Source organism: Nipponia nippon, unplaced genomic scaffold (genome assembly GCF_047370975.1).
Source record: "Nipponia nippon isolate SJK-2023a ecotype South Korea unplaced genomic scaffold, ASM4737097v1 scaffold_6, whole genome shotgun sequence".
Lineage (NCBI taxonomy): Eukaryota > Metazoa > Chordata > Aves > Pelecaniformes > Threskiornithidae > Nipponia > Nipponia nippon.
Window position 1 is genome coordinate 56,688,828 of NW_028262380.1, and position 22,665 is coordinate 56,711,492.

General features: G+C 43.6%; 1 protein-coding gene across 2 annotated transcripts in view; it reads left to right on the top strand.

The window, feature by feature from the left end:
* TET2 (tet methylcytosine dioxygenase 2) overlaps positions 1–22,665 on the top strand; it is a 75,013-nt gene that overhangs the window by 31,067 nt on the left and 21,281 nt on the right. Inside the window, exon 2 of one of the 2 annotated variants that reach the window (XM_087737139.1) lies at positions 19,245–22,635. In XM_087737139.1, the coding sequence (XP_087593265.1) occupies positions 19,245–22,635 (3,391 nt within the window). The remainder of the gene's footprint in view (positions 1–19,244; positions 22,636–22,665) is intronic. The other variant, XM_087737140.1, reaches the window with a different exon arrangement.

Below are 22,665 nucleotides of genomic sequence, written 5' to 3' on the forward strand. Positions count from 1 at the left end.
GGGACGGGGTGGGGGGGAGAAGAACTGAAGGAAAGGAATATTTTTTGCTTCAGAAAAAGTTCATGAAGGATATTTTTTTCCTGGTGAAAACAAGGTCTGCATCCAGGCTTCAGAAAACACAGGAAATTTTACCTCACAGGATATTTTAAAGGTTTTGGTGTTTTTGTCACACAGCAAAACAGTGTTTTGCATCGCTGAAACTCCCTGAGGAGTGCAGTAGCATTTCTCAGCATGTTAATTGTCAGATAATGCAGCCGGTAGCTTCTGCTCAGGAGAGGGGGGGGTGGCAGTGAAGAGATTAAAATGATGATTCAATCAGGAGACTCTCAGAAATCTGCCTAGTGACAACTTTTTTTTTTTTAAAGACTCAGGCTCTGTGGCATAGTTACAAAGGAGGAGCCTTAATTAAAATTAGCAGGCAGATGAAGCATTTGAATGGCCATCATTCAGTTCTTTTCCCTTTCAGCTCACAGTAAACCCTCTTCTGTCTTTTCTCACAACAGCTTAAGTTTGCTTCAACAGTTTAGCTTGTCCATTTTCTTTCCATCACAAAAAAAATTCCCTTAAGTTATACTCTCTCTAGAACGCGATGCAAATAACTTACATTTCTATGATTCCTTTCAGCCAGGAGCAATTTAAGAGGCAGTTCTGCTTCTTATCAGCCTGCGAGTTAGCCTGTATATCACTCATTATCCTCCGTTACAGCTTGTGAAACAGGCACAGACATTAACTTAGGGTCTGCATCACGATTAGCTTTTGCTGGGCGTCCATAACAGAAGTTACATGTGGTTTATCTGCAAGTTTATCAGATCAGAATAGAAATGTTGTTCAGCTCTGGCTCCAGCTGCTTGTTTCTGACACCTGTTGACAGTTAGGGATAAAATTTCCTGCACTAGGAAAGGCAAGCAAAAACTCAAACTGTGCAGATCATAAAGCTAAAATAAGCCCTTGAGCATTCATATATGTATAAATAAATATGCAAGATTCTACGGTTAGTGGCAAAAATCATGTCATACTACATGAATTCAGACATAGGCGTTATAAATGAGGGTAATGAACAATTTAATTTGCACCCTCTGTTTCACTACCCATTAATCATGCAGGAGAGCAGGCAAAGCTCCATTGCCTGCTTTCACCAGAGAAATGAAATGGGTTTGGGTTTTCTTATTTACAGTGTCACTTCCTTAAACCAAACTGTCCTGACAGAGCAGATAGCAAAGGCGGCACGTACTCTTGAGTAAGTGACAACATTTAAAGGACAGACTGATGAAATTCATTTTCTGGTTATCATCATCGTACGGTTAAACAGAGCACAAAGCCAGGTAACTTGGCTTTTAAGTTTGTTGCATTCCTGGATTTTGGAACAGCTTTCAGCTCAGCAACTTGCTCTGTGTGTACTTTGCCAGGCAGAGCAAGCCAGCTTGCTTCATTTCTTGCTAGGGTTTGGAATTAAAATGTAGATTCAAAGCAGATGGGGATGTTTCTGCAGCAGCTGAATAGAAATACACAGAAATTGAGAAAACTCCCTCATCCCTCCCTTCCCCCCCCCCCCCCCCCCCAAAGTCAGTTATCATCTCATTCTGACAAAGGCCTATTCTTCTGCGGACCACATAAAATTATCTGTCTGGTGAAGATCTGAATTTATGTACTATCGGGGCTTTTTGTGAAGCGCTGGCTCGCAATGCCGCTATTACAGAGGAGCAGGGCGACCTCTGTTCAGGAACTCCTTGAACGCTTGTTTTACATACAAAGAGAGGGGAAAACAAAACAACAAGAAGCAAAATCAGTGAAACAGAAAATGACTTCCTAGATAGCCGGTACCTCGGTAGCATTCAATCTAACCTGTTCTGTATTGGAGCAGCACAACAAAGCCATCCTCCTGGATTAGAGGTTAGTAAGTACAGACAGCTGGTCTCCCCCTGGATCTCTCCCCCACACTGACCTTGCACAGGGAATCCCTCCCTCCTTTATCCTTAGATAAACTCCCATCGTCCCCGAAACTGGAATAACTGTGCCATCTCACAGTCACATTGCTTCTGCATCTGTCACGCATCATTGTGAACCACCTTTGTTTTCAGCGGGGAGTTTCAAGTCATTACCTGCCTAAACCAGGATTTATTCAATGTGTTAGTGACTCTGAGGGTTTTCTTAACCCAGACACAGGAAGGTTTCCTGTATTTGCATTTTTCTTTTCTTCTCTATTAAATAAACATTTCATCAGATGACGATAAAAAAAACCCTCATCCCATCCTTTCCTTCTCTAAAAAAACAGGAGTTTCAAATCTGAATGCTGATCTCTGCCGTTCCACCCTTGGTGGGCGCGTTTTCCTTCTACAAACTTTGGATCCCCACCCCCCCATCTCTTTTTCTTACAGTCTTTTCAGTGTAAGTGACCTCAGCTGTGATACTATGTATTTTCTCCTTCCCCTGGGCAAAACATCCCCCCCAAGCAGTTTCTGTCTGTTCTTTCTCTCCCTCCTTAAATAGTAACTTACCTTTTAGGAAAACACAACTGCCTCCCCCTGTGATACTGTCCTTATCTCCTCCATGCACAGCAAGAACAAGAATTTCTACTTCCTGAGAAAACACCCATAAGCTCAAGGAGAGAAAAGGTCAGCTGTGAGCAGGATTATGCATTTCTGCAACTCCTTTTTCTCCTAATCTAGAAAGATTCCTATTTTATGTCTCAACTACAGAACAAGAGTTTACCCTTGCAAAAACAATAATCTTGCTACACCACTTGTATCGCCTACTACAAGGTGAAGATACTGCTCTTCGTTGTGACAGAGGTTTGTTTTTCTGGATTGCTAAAATGCCATTTAAAGCTACGAAATAATCCCTTTCCCTCACCCCTAAAGATAGACAAGAAAAAAATCTAAGCTCTGTTTTAAAATTGGGAAGAATAAAAGACAAAGGAATATAGAACTTTTTCTGTAGGACAAAAAGTATGAGATTTGCCTAGATTTTCTTCCTCCCTCAGCAGCTCTCAAATACGACTAATGTTGAAATGAAAACAATAAAAACAACCAACTGTGAGGACTGTGGAACTGAGGAAAGAAAGAGATTTCTGCCTGTCCGTTACTGATTCAGTTTCCCGCTGCAAAGCGTTTTGCAATTCTGCTTGTAAGACAGACGCTGACCATGGACAAAAGTCATATGGGGTATGAAAATACATACCTTTCTGGGTCTGGGGTGTTTTTTAGGAATATCCCTCTTGTCTAAAACCTTGCAGTGTCATTTTTACTTCCCTGGGCTTTGACTCAAATGCTCAACTGCTAAATTGTCGTGAGCAGAAATGCAGCAACACAGATGAGTGGGATTTTGGAATACGCATTCAGGACCAACCTCGTACAGGGCGGGAAACTGTAATGCAACTGCTTTGTGCATTTTGAAATCACCAGAGATTTTAAGCGAAGAAAGACAGCTTCTCATTTGTCATCTGTGGTGACTTTACTTTAACTAAGCTTTGTGTCATGACTAAAAGATAACACGTGAGACAACTGTGTAAATCTTTCAGCAGATGATCTATTTTGACAACGTAACTTTGTCAAATGCACTTTCTAACTGTAACACTGAAAGAGAAAGCTGATGATCTTTGCTCTTTGGAGGTGTCAGGTACTTAATATTATCCGTCTTCTTTTCTTCATTCAGATATTATAAATCTATTTTTTTCCCTTTGAGAAGATGAGAAATACAGAAACTAGACTTCAAAATTGAAGGTTTTTTTTAAAAAAAAAAAGCTCACAGAAGAGTTTCCCTTCGAGCAAAAAATACAAAGAATGCAAATAAACATTGTCAAGCAATGAAAGACTCAGTATTACAAAAGAAGAGCACTGTGGGAGTTACTGGGGCATGACCAATATAAAAAATACCACCACTGACTACTTTTCCTGTTATTGAAAGTAGCACCTCTAAGTTACTAGAGTCTCTAATGTTTCTCTGTAAAATCTGGTCTCTAGTCTAGTCAATGCCAGTTTTCCTGTCCATTGCAATGGATGCAAAAGTTTATGATCCTCTTTTCCATGTATAGTACATGTAAATGAAAGTGTAAATAAAGTAACAAATCACATTTAAGTAGTTGTACCTAAAACTAAATCTAAATGACGATAAGGCATACTCATTTTGAATGAGTACAAAAGTTAACAACAGATGTTACGGCTGCTCCTCTTTTCAGTGTGCTTGTTGAAAACCCACTAAATCTCAAGTCAACAAAGTTCATTTAAAACTTAAAAGTATAGCTATTTCTTTTACAATGTCTATGAATAGTTCATCCCTGAACTTCTGGTCGGAAAAAACCACCGTATGTCCGGTACTGTGTGCTCTACACTTTGCCATGCCAAGCTGTACACGGTGTGTGGCCTGTGGCCACTGTTTTACAGACACGCGAGCTGTGATTGGAACAGGCAGCTGCACAGCCTCCCACTTCTCACGTTAGGTCCTAAGTCTCCTGAGTATTCAAACGAAGAACTGTGCATAGATACAGACACGGTGCCTACCAGGGGCCCAGCGGGGAGCCAAAGGTGGGAACAGCGTTTGGCAAGCTGCATTCCCCAGGGAAAGAAAAGGTGCTGGGGTTTCCCAGCTGTGGCAGTCTGGGACGCGGTGGCAGTCTGTCCGCCCCGAATCCTTCAAGGAGAGTTACTGTTCAGTGTAACATGTGCACTAGCTACCGTCTTCAAGTCTTCGTGTGTGAAATGCAAATCTGCTCTTAAAAGATAATTTTGGCAGTAGTTGGCTTAATTACTCTGGTTCTATGTATTATAAATATGTATCTGTACCTTTACCAGAAAGAGGTAACAGCGAGTAATTGGAGTGCTTTCAAAATGTGTTTCCTGAATTTGGCACATCGTTACATATTGGTTACTGTCATTCCCTGTGAATCTGTATCTGTGGCGGTGACTTGTATGAGCAAAATAACTTAGGGGAAGGCTGATGCCCTGTTTCCGCTGGAACGTAAAATGAAGGCTAAGTGGTGTCACATGCAGCTCCCGGTATCATTCAGTAACCCACTGCTCGCTGTGGGGAGTAGGAGGGCTCTCCAGAGACGGTTAGCCTCAAAGAAGTGGCTTCATAAATCCCACAGCCCTATCTCAGGTCAAACGAGCGTGTCTCCTGGTACCGGGCTAGATCAGAGGAGAGGATTTCAGTGCAAGGCGACAGGATCAGGAAAACACACAGAGTTGCTCTGCACTGGGAGATACAGAGGGTCATGTGGGCAAGTTCCTATATAGGCTGATTTGAATCAAAGTTTTTTCATTTATTTGGAAATGAGTGCCACAGTTGCAAAGCAAGGGCTTAAACTTTCAATTAAGAAGGAAGGCTTTTCTGATCAGCCATATCTGGAGGAATTAGCTTGATTCTCCTGCCTTTTTGGGCCCTTGAATCACTATTATAATTCTAAGCAACAGACAAACAGAGAGCACAGAAGATAAAATGCTGCAATTGTTTCAGCCAGAATTTCATTACAGTCCTCCTCTGACTCCTTTGCACACACAGGTATTCTGTATCTATCCTTTTGCTGCTTTTTAAACAAAAGCTTTTTATAACCAATAAAAATAGCAATAACTTTTAGTTCCACAGTCAGTGCAAACTATGCAGTAAGTCCCTAGCTGACCTGAGCAAGAGGGAAGGTTTCTGTAATAAACACCCAACGAAGGTCACTGCCTGCCAGTCCCTGGGGACAGGCTAACCCCAGCGGGTGCCGCAGGAGCATCTCAACAAGGGAAGACTTGAAGACCGGGTCAGTTGGCAATCCTTGGTAATTTCATCTCCAAAACCTACTGTTAGTGTTTGTACTCATCTTACCAAAGTCTTGAGCTCTAGTCTCTAGCTGCTGCGCTGCCTTCCTCCAGCTCCAGCTTCCTGCAGCTCTGGGGAGCGCATTCCCCCGTCCCCATCCACTTCCTCTTGTTAACCTTGTCATGGAAAATCTCTCTCGAAACCTCTCTCTCTCTCTTCCTTGCTGCTATCTGAAGTGCACCAATCTTTCCTCCAACAAATACAATCTGAGACAACAAACAGGGGGAGAGTTATTACTGCTGACGGCATATATTAATCTTTTGTAGCAATTTCCTTTGTAATCCTCATCGAGCTTTTCAGTATTCAGTAGATGCAGGCTCTCCCCAACGGGTCTCTTGTAAAAGGGACTGCAAATCCTTGAGCTTTGGATTTCCCTCTTCACAATCTAAAGCAACAGCAGTGCTTACTAGCATCTAGGTATTTGCACGATAGCCTTTTGATCAAATCGGGATTTAAAACCTAACATCGAAGAAGCGTCTCTTATATCATGGAATTTTTATTCTCTTGCAAGGGTGTGTACATTGTTAGAAAGCAGTTCCTCAGCCATCAGCCCACAATACCAGACTGATTTTAGCATAATCTCAGGATCTTTTCTCGAACTCGTTGGCAGCAGCACCGCTAGAGTTAAAGTGTTTTGATTTTCTGTTTTAGCTTTAGCATCTTTTTGCTGATTTCTGAGTATCTTGTTTTACAATAGCCCCCTTCAGGCAATAGAGTCCAGAGCAAAATTTAATCTTCAGAGAGCATAACAAAAGAAATCAGCCTTAGTTACCAAAAGATCATTAAGTAGTAGCAGCTGTTTTTAAGACATTGAATTTTTTCAATGAAGCCAGAAAAACTAAAGCATAAACTAAGACTTCGTGCTGCCTGATTGTGTGTATGAGGAAGTGGAACAGGAGGAAAAAGAGCAAACAAATATTTAACATCAGAGTAGCCAGCGCCCTGATTGTACAAGTCATCTATCATAAGCTTCTGACAGCTCTGAGGACATCCCTGCCTCCACACCTCCGGGAACAAGGGCTGGGGTGGGGAGCTCAGGCCCGGGGAGGCCGGGAGCTGCTGGGATCCCCATCGGTTTCCAGGACGGGACTGGGCCCCGCGGGGCGGTGCTGACACACACCCCGTATTGCTCGCGTGCCCCGGGCCCACGTGCCAGGCTTGAAGAAAGGAGCGTGGTTGTGTTGGGACCAGCCAGTGAAAGGACCTTAACGGTGCCAAAGGGAGAAGGTAGGAAACAGGATGGGCTGGGAGGCATCAGCGCCCTGAACGTAGACCCTAAAGAGCTTCATGCTGTAATTTCTCTGAAGGATGTGGCATGCTGCAGAGTTGATGCACAGCATTATGGGAACACATATCCAGTCTCTAGTGCTCACCTGATTTGCTTTAGTCCTCCACATGCTTTTTTAAAGGTTAACTGCAGGTACTCCGGAATATTTTTTTCTGCCCATCTCATTTTTAGTTCTAGTTTTAGGTGCAACTAACTTTTCAGAACTTTTGCTTAATCATCAATACCTGTCATAAACTTTTAAGATCATTTTGGTTTGGAGAGCTGAGACACGTTTCTGATTTATTACACATCAATTACACGCAAGCTTTTGTGAGCTCGATGAGGCTGTTAGGAAGAGTTGTTTGCTGAGGAGTGCAATGAGCAGGTAAACTTTGCCATTCATTGTTGTCCCCCACCTTTCCCACAGTAAAATTATTAGCTCATTTTCTCATAATCAACCTGGCTGACCCTCAGGTTGTTAACATACCAAAACCAAAGTGCCCTTATGTTCATTTGACAGTGTTAGCTTAAATGACTGCACTAGACATTTAGTATCCTTATAGCTGTCTCCTCTCATCTCCCAACCCCCTCCCCCCCCCCCCCCCTTTTTTAAAGGAAAAGCAGCAGTTCATTGCCCCCAAAGGCTGGATAGAAGTAATACTACCAAGCACAGACTGTGTTGCGTTTTCTTCTGAGCAAAACCGGTTGCGTATGTCAGAGCTTAATGCCTGTCATCCTTGCTTTGCCCCCAACCCTGTTCTCTCCCTGATGTGTTTTGGGGGAAGGGGGATGGAAGAGGGAGCGAAGGTTTGCGTTGGCAAGAAAAGCAGCGGCTGTGCTGCGCAATCACACTTGATGGACAAGGACGCACATAAGCTTACGGGAACTGGCCCAGCATAATGCAAGGCGTTCATCCCTTCACCTGCATTCCTGAGCTCAAGACCACTGCAGCTATTAGACGTCTGGCTGAAGGACTAGCCTGGCAAACACTTCGCATAACCTTGCCAGCTAGGAGCAGTTCTGCAGGACTTGCGGGATCAAGTCCTCCTTGCTGGAGGTGTGGATTTAAATAACAAAAAGTCACCTGACCCTTTCGAGGAGGGCTCACCTGCCACCCTTCCAAGGAAGAGTGAAGAGAGGCATTTAAAATGCTTCCATTAATTTACACCGTCTGTAGTAAAGATGTTTACTTAAGCTGAAAAAAGTCTCAGCTGTGATTTACGAGTTTCGTTCAAAGTACTCCCGTATCTTAGATTTGACTGTAGTTCCCAGCTTTCTAAATCCAGTTAAGTGTGTACTTTACAATGGTGAGCTTTTCATCCACACTGCTTCTTTGTGCACTAAGAGCGTGACTGTGTTATGGACAGACAATAATCAATTAGTGAAACGGTATCTCGTGACTGAGAATATGAAGCGGGCTTTGCAGGAACTGACAACAGCTCTTTTAACTCACCCATTTCTGTATGTCTCTTAAATATCCCAAAATATCAAAGGTCTTTCATTAGAGCTTCAAACTCCCTCAAATCCACGCGGGCCACTGGATACCTCAGAAGACTATGAACTGATGTGAGCCGGCAGCAAATGGCGAGTTGCCAGAACGAAGAACAACCGACTGTTTTCGAAGCTTTGAAAATATTTGAAAAGGAAGGACAGAGAGAGGAGTGTTGCAGTTCCCTTCAGGACTGCTCACATACCGCTCTTCCAAGTGTCAGCTGCGGGAGTCTGAAAGTCTCAGCGAGAGTTAAAACACAATCTGCCAGTTTCCCCCCCCCCCCCCCCCCCCTTCTAGCTTGGCGGCAGAGAATTTTCTGTCTCTTCATGTTGCATCTCGCCATAAAGAGGAAAATTTAAAGAGGAGAAAGAATGTGCTTTGAATTATTGGAAATTAAAAGAACGCAGGAATGCTTGTTCTGGGTTCCCAGTCCTTTCTCGGCACAGCAATCCCAAGTTTTTACCCAGTCTTGTAATTTGGTTAAAGGGAGAAACCTTCGTGTTAAGAGCCGTGTTTTTAAACAAACATCCTGTTCACATAATCTAGAGTTTTTACTGGTTTCCAGTTTCCCCAAAACACTGAAGGGAGATTCCACAGTAAGGCAAATGCCTGTCTCCCTGTAATAAGCTTTTTTCTCTAGTAGCTCTCTAACTAAATGTTTCTTGCCACAAAATACATAAAATTCCCCATATACTGCCCATGTATGCTTAAATGTTAAGAAGTTTTAAATGGCTATAGATAAAAACCGCATTCCGTGTAAGCAAGGATGTAACAGGATAAGAAGGAGCTCGGGAATGGCCTCAGTTGTGTGGAAGCATGAACTGGAGCCCGTCGCTTGATCCTCAGAACAGGATGAACAGGGGCCTTCTAAAGCAAAAGCTAAAAACTCTTCCCAAGTAATAAAAAGCTAAAATTAGAAAGGGGGGAAAACGACTGTAGCCAAGATGGTAACTACAGAAAATCTGTTTTTCAAGCCAACCTTAAGAAGCTAGGCTGTAACTCCTTGATAAATGCTGGCATGATGCGAAGCGGGTGTCTCTTGACTTACAATTTGTTTGGGCCCTGGGCCATTTTATCTAAGATTAGTCAATGACCAAGTTCTTTCCAAGCTCGTATGTGAGTATTCAAAATGAAAACGTAGTCCCACATCTTCATCTCCAACCTAAAACTGAAGGGGATGGCAACAGTACCTGTGCCAAGCTCTCTTGTGCGCTCAGAACCGTAGCAAGGCATCGCCGGCTCCCGCGTTTCTTTTCTCTCCCAGAGCTGTGCTTTTATCAAGGTTAGATGTCGACTGCTCTTAGGTCGTCAGCTGGCTCTGGTCATCAAAAACACCTTGTCTTTCATCTCTTGTACATCTGCAATTGTGACTATCCTCTCGGATGTAGATTTCAGCACGATAACCCATGCCATTGTTGCATGTAGATTGCAATAACGCACATGAAAACTGCTCCTGAGGACCACACACGAATGCAGAAAGAAGCTGAATGGCAACCGTAGCTCCAGGGAGCATCTTCTAATAGACCTCTAAAAATGCATTAGATTCTTATCTTCTGTGGTGCCTCATCAACAGTGGAAGTCAGAAGAGACGCTTGTGCCAGTAGCTCACGGATTTAAACATACTGAAGTCAGGGGGTTTAGGGAAACAACTTCTTCTATAGAGCTCTGCTAGAAGGAATGAGCCTGTTCTGTTGATTTCAATGCAATTTATACAGTTCCTCTCATGCTGAGGGAATAAAACTGATTTTAGTTACTGCGAGAAAAGCCAAGTTAATTCATACAGGTATTTGAAATATTATATAGGCACATATTACAGCTGCTTGTATATCAAACATCTGAACTCGGGGAAAATCTAGCAGAATGTGACATGTGCGTAAGGTCCCCGAGGAACAGACTGTTGCATTTGCTTTGTGACCTCCGTGCATCTGGTCAGGGAACAAATGGTATGGATATAGATCCACCCAGGGAGGAGATCGGATGTCACGGACCAGGTTGTTTATTCTGTCTAAGAGGGGAGCATTAATAACAGTCTTCAGTTACACAGGGAGAAAGAAGCCATAGCACAGAAGAAAAAAAACTGCTCTGCGAGTCTGTGGTAGATGGGAAGAGACAATCTAGGGTTATGTTTTAAATGGCAGAAGCTTTCTAATAAGTAAGGTTAATGAAGCACTGCATGTAACTGTGGGGTATTATGCAACCCTCATCACTAGAGACCTCTGAAAACAGGTTGGAGTGGACTGGTACAGGTCTGGCTGGTGCTGCCCTGGAGCCGAGGAACAGGGCACTCATCTCTTCAGGCCCCTGACAAACCTATTTTTCCCATGCATTTATGAGTGACTGGTTTGGTTTGTAAGTCGTGCAAGGCACAAATTGGAAGAAAAAAAATTAAAATCACAAGTGGGCATGAAAACACATTTTTAAATCAAATCACGCAGCCATTAAAACAGCACAAGACCTTTCCCAAGCAAGTACCCTTGTTTTGGCTCAGCTCCTCCAACTTCACCATCTGGAAGTAAATCCCCAGAAGGACGTAAGAAACCACGGAGAAACTGCAGTGGCACTCAGCATCTTGCGTACGGACACACGGGTATCTCGTGGCTCGCCAACCCTGGCAGGGATCCCCGGCACCTGCCCCTCGGGTACGCCGGCACGCACAGCACACGCTGCGTAGTGTGGGAGCTGTCTCTCTCTGCTGCCTCTCATTTCTCAATGGCCAAGAATAGTAGCCAAAAACTGAGTTCACTACAGCTTCCCAGCCTAGGTGTGGCAGAGGCATGAGAAAAGACAGAGGAGAAATGTCTATAGGGGTGTAAAGGCTGCCGTAGTGAGGCCAGTGAAGGGGCTGGAAGCTATGCTTTGTCATCTGGACACGTGGGAGCAACAGTCAGAGTAATCCTCGGAGTCATCAACCCTTGTCTCTGCATTCTCCCCGCTCTCCTCTCGGTATGATCTTCCCCTTCAGCTTTTGGAGAAGAGGTTTAAGAAAACTGCATTTCATCCAAAATTCTGTTTTCATCAGAACTGGGAGACCAACAGGATTTCCTATTTGAAGTTCAAAGGCTAATGGAAAACAGAGCTGTGTAAACAGGCTGAGGACGCCGCAGCCCACAACGTTTTACTCTCTTCTGTCAGTTCTTCCACCCACGTGCCAAACAGGACCTTTTTTGTTCCTGTTTTCTAATGTTGCTGTCCCAACACGATGAAACCCTGAAATCTTTAGCTTGCCAGTGGTTTTTCCTTTGGGTCCTCCCTTTCATCCTTATAATATAGGGTGGAGAGAGCAAAGAGAATCTCTTTCACTGCTTCTAGTTCTCCGTGTACTAATGTACTACTTAATAGCAAATTACTTAACTCTGCCGACAGCTGTGATGAAATCATCACGGATAACCGACCTTCGACTGGTGTCAGGAAGTCATCAACCCAAGAAATCCATGCTGTATCCAGGTCTGAAGCCAGATGGACAAAGATCACAGAAACTGGAAGATAATGATGACACTGACCGCTCGGTAACCTTCCCTAAACGGCAGGTTGATAACATCAAGTGTGTCTTGAAGGACGGTTCAGCCACCAACGCTTGCTTATTCTGGTGTGCTCACACAGAGGCACGCTGCGCTACAGAGCTCAGTCAAAATAGCATGAGCAGTTTCCTATTGCTCTCAGGTACCTGATTTTAATCAGCGGCCAGGATCATCGTTAGCATTTGACACATGGGGTAGCTGAAGTACCGAGAGAAAAATCATCTCTCAAATTACACCGTTTCTCCAGAAATCAAAACCAGGTCTGAGCACCAGTTGTGCACCTGATAACACCACCCACCCTACCTTGCCAGCCTCTGCTCAACACACCTAACCTAGCTCAACAACTGGCTGAGATTAAGAAAAAAAGAGACTTGGTTCTGTTTTCCTACCCCAACCTGTTTCCCGATGTTGAATCCACAGGCACTGGTGAGTTACCCGAATGATGCCCTGTGTGGGTCACAATTTGAAACAATTTTGCTGGTCCGAACTTCACAGGCACACAGAGAATTTTGTCATTATACCCAGGCACAGAAGCATCTCACTCACTGCTCACTTACTTGAGCATCCCCAGCGTTTAAGACTGTAACTCCCATCCCCGCAGCCTTCCCATTACAATTATCAGCTGCAATGACTCTCAAAAACAGCAAAGGCGAAAGGGTGTTTTAGTTCAGCTTTCCTCTGTTTGTGAAAGATGTATAATAGTCAAGGTGGTGCTCAAGAAATTGAGCAATACTGGTCTTAGAGTATGTTGGCATACCAACACCCAAGGTAATTGTCAAACAGGCTAACTTGGGAAGCTCTGTGCCATGACCTGTCAGTATAAACCACCTGGATCCACCATACTCCAAATCTAAACCACAGAAATGAGCTAACAACTGGCAAGAACAAGCATAGGTGCCAGCCTCATCTTGAATGTTCTGGTTATTACAGCGGGAAGGTCCTTTTGTCTCTTAAATCCATCCTGCTCCTAAAGTTCGACCTTTCAGGAAACATTTTGAATCTAGTCATACTATGGTGGCATTACAAGCGACTTGAAGAGTTGTGTTCTTCTGCTAGAAGTGCTACATGGTACAATTAGGTGCAAAGTTTGTATATGACATAAATCACAAAAAATAGGAACTGGAGAGCTGTGCGATGCGACATTATAATTCCTGTTTACTCCCATGTTATATTCCTGAATTCATTTCCTTCACATAATTGGTTTTTTCCACCCATATTGTAGAGGCATTTCATTTTCGCTCCCCTTGATTTTATGCAATTGTTAAAATAGTGCAATTTTTCATGTCTGTGTAGATATTATGCAGTATCCAGCCTTGTTGATGGTTATATGATGTAGCAAGGGGAAATCACTGTGCAGACCAGTTTAGCTTTACTCTCTTGCCCTCTGTTTTAAGGTCAAAAATCAAACTGATTCAAGTGCTTTTGCGATTAGATCATTGCATCACTGAAATGCAAGAACTGGTGTCAATAAATTGAGGGGGCAGTTAGCACTAGTTGATTTAAAAATGCATGAATTATGAGGCTTCTGGCTTGGATAAGATTTAATGAATTATTAATCCTCATATTTCACAAATCCCCTGCTCTTCATTCCCTTATGTCTGCTTATACCTATATTTGCTAGTCACCATTTTCCCTGTAAATTAAGGATAAATTAGCTATAAAATAGGTAACAAATTTTAGCCATCCCACATTTTCTTCTGTTTGACACAGATTATTCGTAGATCTAAATGCCAGAGAAGACAATTATATTCATGTAATATGACCTCCTGCAGAATACAGTCACAGAGTCTCATACAGTAGTTTCTAGAATAACCCCTTAACTGCTATTTAAAGCTACAATGAGAAAGCAATACATATATTTTAGAAAGAAATACAGCCTTAACTTAAAAACTTCAAGGGACAGAGAAGGCACAGCATCCTTATGCAAGTTTTTTCCAAAGCATTGCTAATGCACTGAATAAATATACTATCCAAATGAAGAGACAGCTGAATGCATTGCAAAAGGACCCCATTGTAAGCCCTAGAGCCCAGCTAACAACAGAGTGTCCTTGTCCTTCTGGGGCCTCCTTTACACCTGCCTTGAAGTTTCACTGTGTTTTACTCAGCCACCACACTTCCAGCAGGGCAGCAGTGATGCTGGCAGGGAGCAGAGCAAATCCTTAGGGTGTGCCGTGGGGTTCAGAGCTTCACTTCACCTTGGGCATGAATGCAATCTCTCTTTCAAATCTGCTTTGGACAACAGGGTTAAAATTCTCTTGCGTGGATGCCTTGGCTTCAGAAAAGCACGTTAAACCCATATTTAAACAACAGGCCCACACGGGGTTTCGTTTCTGATGGTATTGTATTTATTACAAACTGCCAGCAACCCTGGCTTGGGAAGAAGCTGTTCTGCTAATGGCAAACCACCCAGAGTCGGGGCAGGCGTAGTCCTGGCCTTGCCTCTCCCATTAGTTTCCATGTGGAAGCTTGCTTTGTTTCTCAGCATATAAACACAGTGCACCTTAAGTGCAAAACATATAGGAGATCCTTAAACTATACCACAGTTTTCATGTGTGCAACATTTCATCCCAGCATTAATGGAAATGGCTCGCTAGCAAGGAGCTTTGATGTGTTACATTGCCCATTAGCCATCCGAGTTAACTGCACATCTTTTCTCCTCTAGTGACATTTGCAGCTTGCTTACAGGTGTTAACCCAAGGCACAGCTGAAGCAACCGCTACTCAGATAGGCCAGAGAAAAATGATATCCCACGATAACCATACGGCTATAAATCATGGTGTTGAGCATCATTACAACTGCTTACATGTCTTGTTCCAAAGTTAAAAAAGAGAAAACTTTGACACAAGAGTTAATCGGAAACAATTTCACATGTATGCAAGTCCAGAAGATTTAAGGTTTTAGAGCAGAAATTGAGCTTTCAGATAATGCCATGTGTGAGTGTCCTTACTGAGGAATATCTCTACTCATGCCTTTTCTCGAATTTTCATTCATTCTTGAAATAGGAAAAAAAAAAAATCCCTTCGCTTTAGGAGCTTTTTCACTTGTTGGACATTCAGGATTTCGACCTCTTTGCCAGTGGCATGAGCTTCAGAGGAGAGAAGCAGCTGCACAACAGCACATAATAATACATAGCAAATTAAGCCAGAAGTGAAGCCAACTACTGTACCCAGGCGATAGAAGTAGGAGAGTGTAAGCAGAAAGTACAACTTACCAAACTGGAGTTTGGCAAGACACATAGGTAAATTCACCTCCTGTCTAGAAAGTGCTACAGGGGTTTCTTGTCTGGGAGCGATTTAGACCTCTGTGTCATCTGGCGGTGGCTAAGGGTGCCAGCAGGACGGAGGCTGTGGCAGCGCTCCAGGAACAACCCAGCGAGCCATCAACAAGCTCTCGGGTATCTGACTTCTGCTTTCTTGAGCCTCATCCTGATAATCACTCGAGCACGAGTCAGCTGAGGTCGTGATCTGAGGAGGTATATTTCTGCTGGGGAAAAAAACCTCTGAGGAGATAGATTTCTATCCTAGCTAACCCCAGAAGAGGAAACAACCCATCTGACATCCCACCTTTTGGTCCTTTTAGGGCCACGAGCACTCTAACACACCATCCCCTCCACCTGCTTTTTCTACTGGGAATCTTGCCCAGCTTTGCAGAAGATTGTACTCCCCTGCAGCGGGTGTATTTGTCCATTCATTCATCTGAGCTGCTTTGCATTCACAAACTCCCCAGATACGGGTGCTATGTAAAATAAGGTGTGAACCTCTAGAACTGGCTAAAAGTAAAGAAAGATTTTCCATGAAAGAAAATGACATAACTAAGAGTACTTCTGTTGCCGCAGAAACGTTTGTCGCGCTTATAGCAATGCCTTCCACAGTCTTTCGGTATTCCCATATTGATAGAGGTGGCACCAATATGCCAAACTTGCCCATAAAACTAAACAACAAAAAAACCCCTCAAACTCTCTTTCAGTAGCTGGTTTCCAATTTGTGCCCCATATGTGGCACGAAATAAACGTACATACATTGCTCGCATCTGAAATGTCAAACGGTGGTGGACTGAATTATAACTTGAATGCATATTGGTGGGATGGGATGCTGATCCATTTGCACAGTAATGTGCTATATTTAAGTCACGCATCGTGGCATCTTCAAAGAGGCCAGTCATAATTATGATGGATTAGACTGCAAAGTCAGTCCTAGATGCAGTAATTGTTTCACAGATGCTGCTGATGTGACTTGAATTTCTAATGAATTATTGCTGAAGAAAAATACGTGGAGCTACTAAATGGCCTGGATAAAATACAGTTATGGGAAAGAGAAAAAAGGCTAACTGCTACGCTTAGGGAAAGGTAGATTAACTTTGAGAGGCAGACAGTTCACCCCACAACAATTATAAAGAAGAGCACAGAGACTTTGTAAGGTGCAACCAGGTCTGCTTAGTAGTAGCATCAAGAATATCTTCATGGTGTCCCAGTTAAAACCAGTAATAAAGGTATCATTGCCATTTGTCTTTTGCCAGTTTTAAATTGCAAATACTTGCTGTGATTTGTAGCTACTTGAGGAAGATTTGTACTTGGGTGTGACTCGAGGATTGTGAATAACTGAGCGTAGACAGAGAGAGAGAGAGGTATAAAGCAAAGTCACTGCAATCCTAAATGCATTTCAAAGAATGCAAATCTGGCACTTCTAATTGACAAATTAACTTTGTATTTTAAAGAGCCAAATGATTCCCCTGTCCTTTGCAATGTCTCACACCAGTGCCTTCTACACTGGAGGTGATCAGAATTTGGGGGAACTGGCTGACTCATACCATGAGGTCTTTGAGAATACCGTGAATAACAACCCATGTCACACAGTGAAGATAACCTCGCGGGTTTTGAGGACGGCACGAACCCAAGACTCTTTTCTGAAGCATAGATGTGCTCCTTCGAGGGGTTTGCAAGCTAAGTTTAGAGAAGTCGGGCAGCCCCCACTTCTAAACAAGAAGGTGGTTTTACCTGTCAGTAAGGAGTTGAGAAGAAAGATTGTCTGGGAACTGTCGGAAGGAATTTAGTTGCAACCCACACAGTACACCAGAACACAAGCAGCAAGGCAGACTTTGAGGGCCAGAGGAAGTTTCTCATGGCTCATTCACACAGAGTAAAACTTTTTTTAAGGAAATAAATATTTTAGAAGCAGCTTGACAGCACAATGTTAATTACTACGGTGCCTTTTATTTCATTTCATACTTGCGAAATACAGCAGCCTACACACTCATGTCTGAGTTGTGGTTCAGCTGCAATTTCTAGGTATGAAAAGTGTGAAGGCAAAGAATGGTTTCCAAATTAGGCTGACATTTTATTTTTGAGACACTCTGGGAGCATCATTCTGCCACCCGGCCTAGAATGACACATCAGAGGAATCCTTTTCGCGCTGCTTTCTGTTAAGCGTGGAATATCGTCTCCCTGGGAAAGCTGCAAAGGCTCGTGTCTTGTGGTACTTTAAAGCTAGGTTGGGAAATACACTGAAATATATCTACAAGGCAAGAAGCCTACCTTACCTTGTCAAGAAAATAGGTAAGATGGACAAACTTTCTTTTCCATCTCCCTATTCTTAGCTTTCCCTTCAAAAACTCTTTTTTAAGTAGTTACTTGCAGAGAGAACTTCTCTACTTCTGTCATACAAAACATCAATTGAGTACAGAAAGAGAAGAAGAAAACCTGGGGAGGTCAAAAGTAAATCTAAACCCAAGTTTGGGACAAGGAGGAAGTGGATACAAGTCGTCATATAGGTGCTTCCCAGTCAAAATGTATGTTTGAATTGTCCTGATACTGAAATCAGAGCTGCAAGCTGAATGTAATGAATCTCATGGAAAAAAAGATTAGTGTAGGATAAATACATAAGCAGAGCAACCGTGGTGGGAGAAATTTTTCAGTATAGTAGTTCTTCCTGTGTAGTGGCAATACCAGGCACACGTGGTGCTGCTTCTGTCTTTGCAGTCCAACCAGGGATGACCTGGTAATGGAGAAGCCTTCAGATTCCCCTTTATGCACACTAAAAAAAAAAAAGCCTCAGGACAAAGACATGCATGAGTCCAAATTTTCTCTGTGCAATCTCACATCTGTAAGGCTCTCTGTCAGTCTGTCTTCTGTCACTTGTGACTGGTTGAGAACCATAAAGCCAACAAAGAATAAATTACAAGCAGAGTCAAACAAGGGCTTTATCTGTGTTAACCGGGATTGTGAATCCTGGGAAGATCCATGTGAACAGGATCAGCTTGTCATTATATGGAATTTGTTCACTGCACACTGTCAGTACTTCTATCCAACGAAAAACTGCATTTTATAAATAAAATACAAAAAGTATATGAGAAACTGGGATTTTCCATCCAAACAAAGAAGAAAAAAATCCTAGCTCCACAGCTGTGGAGCTCAGTTCAAAACCCAAATACATAGTTTAAGCCATGCTTGATGTCTATATGTAAATTTGAAAGGATATTAATACCTGAAAAAATACCACTTCCATCAAACCTTTCAGAAATCTCTTGATTTATTTCTGTCAACATTACCAAGATGTTGATGAACTGTAAGAGTTCCTATGGACAGCAATCCAGCGCGGCTTTGTCTCACATGTGTTATCATGCCACTTGCGTGGTCTTTAGGAGTGCCAGTTTTAAAAGACCTTGTCAGACAGCTGAAGACAGAAAAAAGAGGTTTTCCCCTCTAATTGGCAAGCTTGGTGGCAATAATCCTCTAAGTCATACAAAAGAGGTTTGGCACACTTAATCAAATAACGGGATTAGCACCAGGTCTGGGAACCATGGTTTCAGCATGACTTTCTGCCTTACCAAGGAGAAAAAGTGACGACAGAGGAGTCTATGCAAATCATTTAAAAGCAGAGAATATTTTCTGCACCATTAGGAGAGATTTTTGGTGTGTTAAACAGGGGTAAGGAGCCACTCTATTTTCACTCTCTTTTCATCTTGAAGAACAAACCTTCAAGAAAAAGGGAGGTGCTGCGAAATGTGATAGGATAGTGAAACACCCCTCAGGTGCGCCTGCGAGCTCACATGGTGCGTGGGAGCCGGTCAGGACAGTGGGTGCTCGAATGCTGCAGGAGTTGTCGGTAGTTGGCTGTCCGTCAATGGAAACTAAAATTGACTTAGATTCTCTCCCGTTTCTTTTCTCTTTCAGATACGTTCAGAGGGTAGCCTTGTGGATGGCCCCGGAGCAGGCCAGATGGAACAGGACGGAACCAACCATGTTGACGGCAATAGATTGAGTCCATTTCTAATACCGCAATCTTCTCACGTTTGCCAGGCAGAGCTTTCTGCGGTGAAACTACAGAATGGAAGTTCAGCAACAGAGAGGCCTGAAGTTGAAGTAAATGGAGACCACAAGCGGCTATTCATTAAAAGCAACTATGGAGCGCTCCACCTGAAGGGAACTCCAAACAACCGCGTTAGCCCCGACCTTTTACAAGAAAAGAAAGTATATTCCAAATATATGCAAAATGGTGGGATAAAACGCACTTTTAGTGAGCCCTCTCTGTATGGACTTCATGAGAGCAAGAAAGTGAAACAAGACAAAGAAGTAAACGGAGAAAAAGCTGAGCCAGAGGATAATAATGAAAAACCAAGCGTCTCCAATTGTTACAGTGAGAAGAAACCCGAGAGTTTTACAGGACAAGAAAATGAAGTTTCAGATTTGATACAGTCTACAAGATACAACAGTGGTGGTTCAGAAAACCCTCATGACCTCCTGATTCAGGGTGAGCAGGAGCGGGAAAATGTTCATTGCCACAACAGGGACATTGTCTTACTACTTAAGAACAAGGCCGTGCCAATGCCTAATGGTGCTACAGTTTCTGCCTCTTCCATGGAAAGCATGCATGGTGAACTCCTGGAGAAAACACTGTCTCAATATTATCCAGAACATGTTTCCATAGCAATGCAGAAGAACACATCTCATATCAATGCCATTACCAGTCAGGCTACTAATGAGTTGTCCTATGAGACAGCGCATTCATCCCATACCTCAGGGCAGATCACTTCCCCACAGACCTCAAACTCTGAGCTGCCTCAAGTGCCAGCTGTAGTGGTTACTGAGGTCTACAATGCAGAAGACTCCAGTAAGCCACCTGTATTGCCAGGTAGCTGTTCGCTTCAGAAACCAGAGCTACAGCTACAGCAACAGATTCCAGGCTATGATCCACACCAGTTACCCGTAGGAAACAGTACTGTTCGTGGAAGCATAGGGCAGGTTCCCAACCAAGACCTCTCTCTAAGTTCCAGCAGTAACCTGCAAGCTCAGAGCGCCGCTTTGGAAAGGTTTTCTGAGCAAGCAGAAAAAAATGGTGCTTTCTTTAAACAGAACTCAACGTTTCACAAAGATTCCTCCACTCCTCCTGCTCCGGAAATGAACAGTGCACTGTCCGTCGTGGTGCGAGAAGGACACCATTCCTATGACAACAGATGTGATGAAACTCTTCCTGGGGAGATAAAGAACGAAGGGCAACAGCAGGGACCAATGTCAGAAAGTCCTGGCCTCAGCCAACAACAACTTCACCCTCAGCAGAGACTTCCGCAGCAGTTACAAACGTCACAACAAGATGTCAGTGAAAGCAACCCGCAAGCTGCTGTGGCCGCCTCAATTCAGCAGCGCCCAGAAGAAATTACGCCGGCGTCAGAGCCTCCCCTCCAAAACCTGCAAGTGCGCGGAAGTGAGGGTGAGTTGCAGCAACACTATCAGCATTTCCCAGGACAGAGAGAAGCCGAGATTCCTCCCAACAAAGAAAAGGACCAAGTGAAAGAGCCTGTGCAGCAGGCTCAACATTACTCAAAACCAGCCTGGATAGAACTGGTTTCCACCCAGTTCCGCCAGGGCGAGCCTCCCCAAAAGCCCAGCGAAGCATTATTGCGATCGATTCTTCAGTTCCAGGCAAACACAGCCAAAACAGCCTATACAAAACAGTATGCTGGAAGTCCTGATGCATCAAAGGGGCCTTCAGGACAGCCCCAGAGCCAGAAGATAATGCAACAGGAACAAATTCCTCCGCTGTACAAAAGCGAGACCTCCCAGCTGCAGCCGCATCCCACAGCTGACCAGCAGCTGCCGTTCCAGAAACACTCGCCGCAGCCACAGCTCACGAAGATGGATTCCCTACTCAAGTCCCAGGTGCAGAAACACCCTCCGCAGCAGCTCTATTTCCAGCAAAGACCAGAACAACAAGCCGAACAGCCTTTAGGGGCCCCGTTAAAACAGCAGCACTTGAATCCCCAGCCAGGGGAAAACGAGCAATTCCTGCATTCACACATTTTGCAAAGGATGCTTCAAAAAAAGGCACAGCAGGTGCAACTGCCGTGCAGTCCGCAGCTAACCCCAAACCAGCAACATGCTCTGCAAATGAAAAATAAAGACCTGCCGCAAACCATTTCCCACTCCCAAAGCAATGCTGAGCAGCCGCTAGACAGAACATCCTTCAATCAGCTTAAAGTAGATGAATGTTTTCAAACTGGGAATAAGTACATGAAATCAACTGCATTCCCACTGCATAACCCTCAGCTAGGCCTAGAGCAGGTACAGAGCATGAACAACAAAGCTCCCCTTTACACTCAGAAAGCAAACGCTAGTCTGCAGCATCCCTGCCCAAACAACGTGCACTTGATTTCTGAGAAGAAAGAAAATGCCGCGAATATCGAACGCTTTGGAGCCAACAAAATGCAGGACTTGCAACATGTGCAGTATTTTTCAAATAACTTGACCGCAAAGCAAGATGTGAATCACTGTTTTCAAGAACAAGAGCAACAGACACAACAAGCTTCAGTTATACAGCTACCACCACTCCAGCAAACACAATGCTACGGTGGTAGTCTGAACCAAGATCTCCCAAGCCAACAAGCTACGCAGATTCCTCAGCGGTACTTACCACACAGCCAGCAAACTGTCCCACAATCCCAAGACCAGAGAGGCTGTCATTTGCAGTCCCAAACCCCTAAGGATTTTCAAAAGCATGCTGCTCTAAGGTGGCATCTCTTGCAAAAACAGGAGCAACAAGCATACCAGCAACCCAAAACCGAGATTGGTCCCAGTGCAGCGCGCAAGCCTATAAAAGTTGAGGCTGGCACAAAGTCTAATGTCTGCATGCGTCCATCAGCTGGACAGCTGGAAAACAAAATGTGGAAAAAAACAATTAAACAAGAGAATCAGCACTTTGGCTGCGAGAACATGCAACAAAAGAGCATCATCGAGACAATGGAACAGCAGCTAAAACAGATACAGGTCAAATCACTGTTTGATCACAAGACTTTTACTATCAAATCACCTAAACATGTGAAGGTTGAAACAGCAGGCCCTATTACCATCCTATCAAGAAACACCAGTGCTGCAGATTTTGACACTCAGACCCCAATCTTAGATCATCAAGCAAACTTGTCTGCTGAGAAAACCCCGACCAAAAGAACAGCTGGAACTGTTCTCAATAATTTTTTAGACTCACCTTCCAAGTTATTGGATACTCCTGTAAAAAATTTATTGGACACACCTGCCAAAACCCAGTATGATTTCCCATCTTGCAGCTGTGTTGGTAAGTGCTGAGATGTACTAAAAACATACT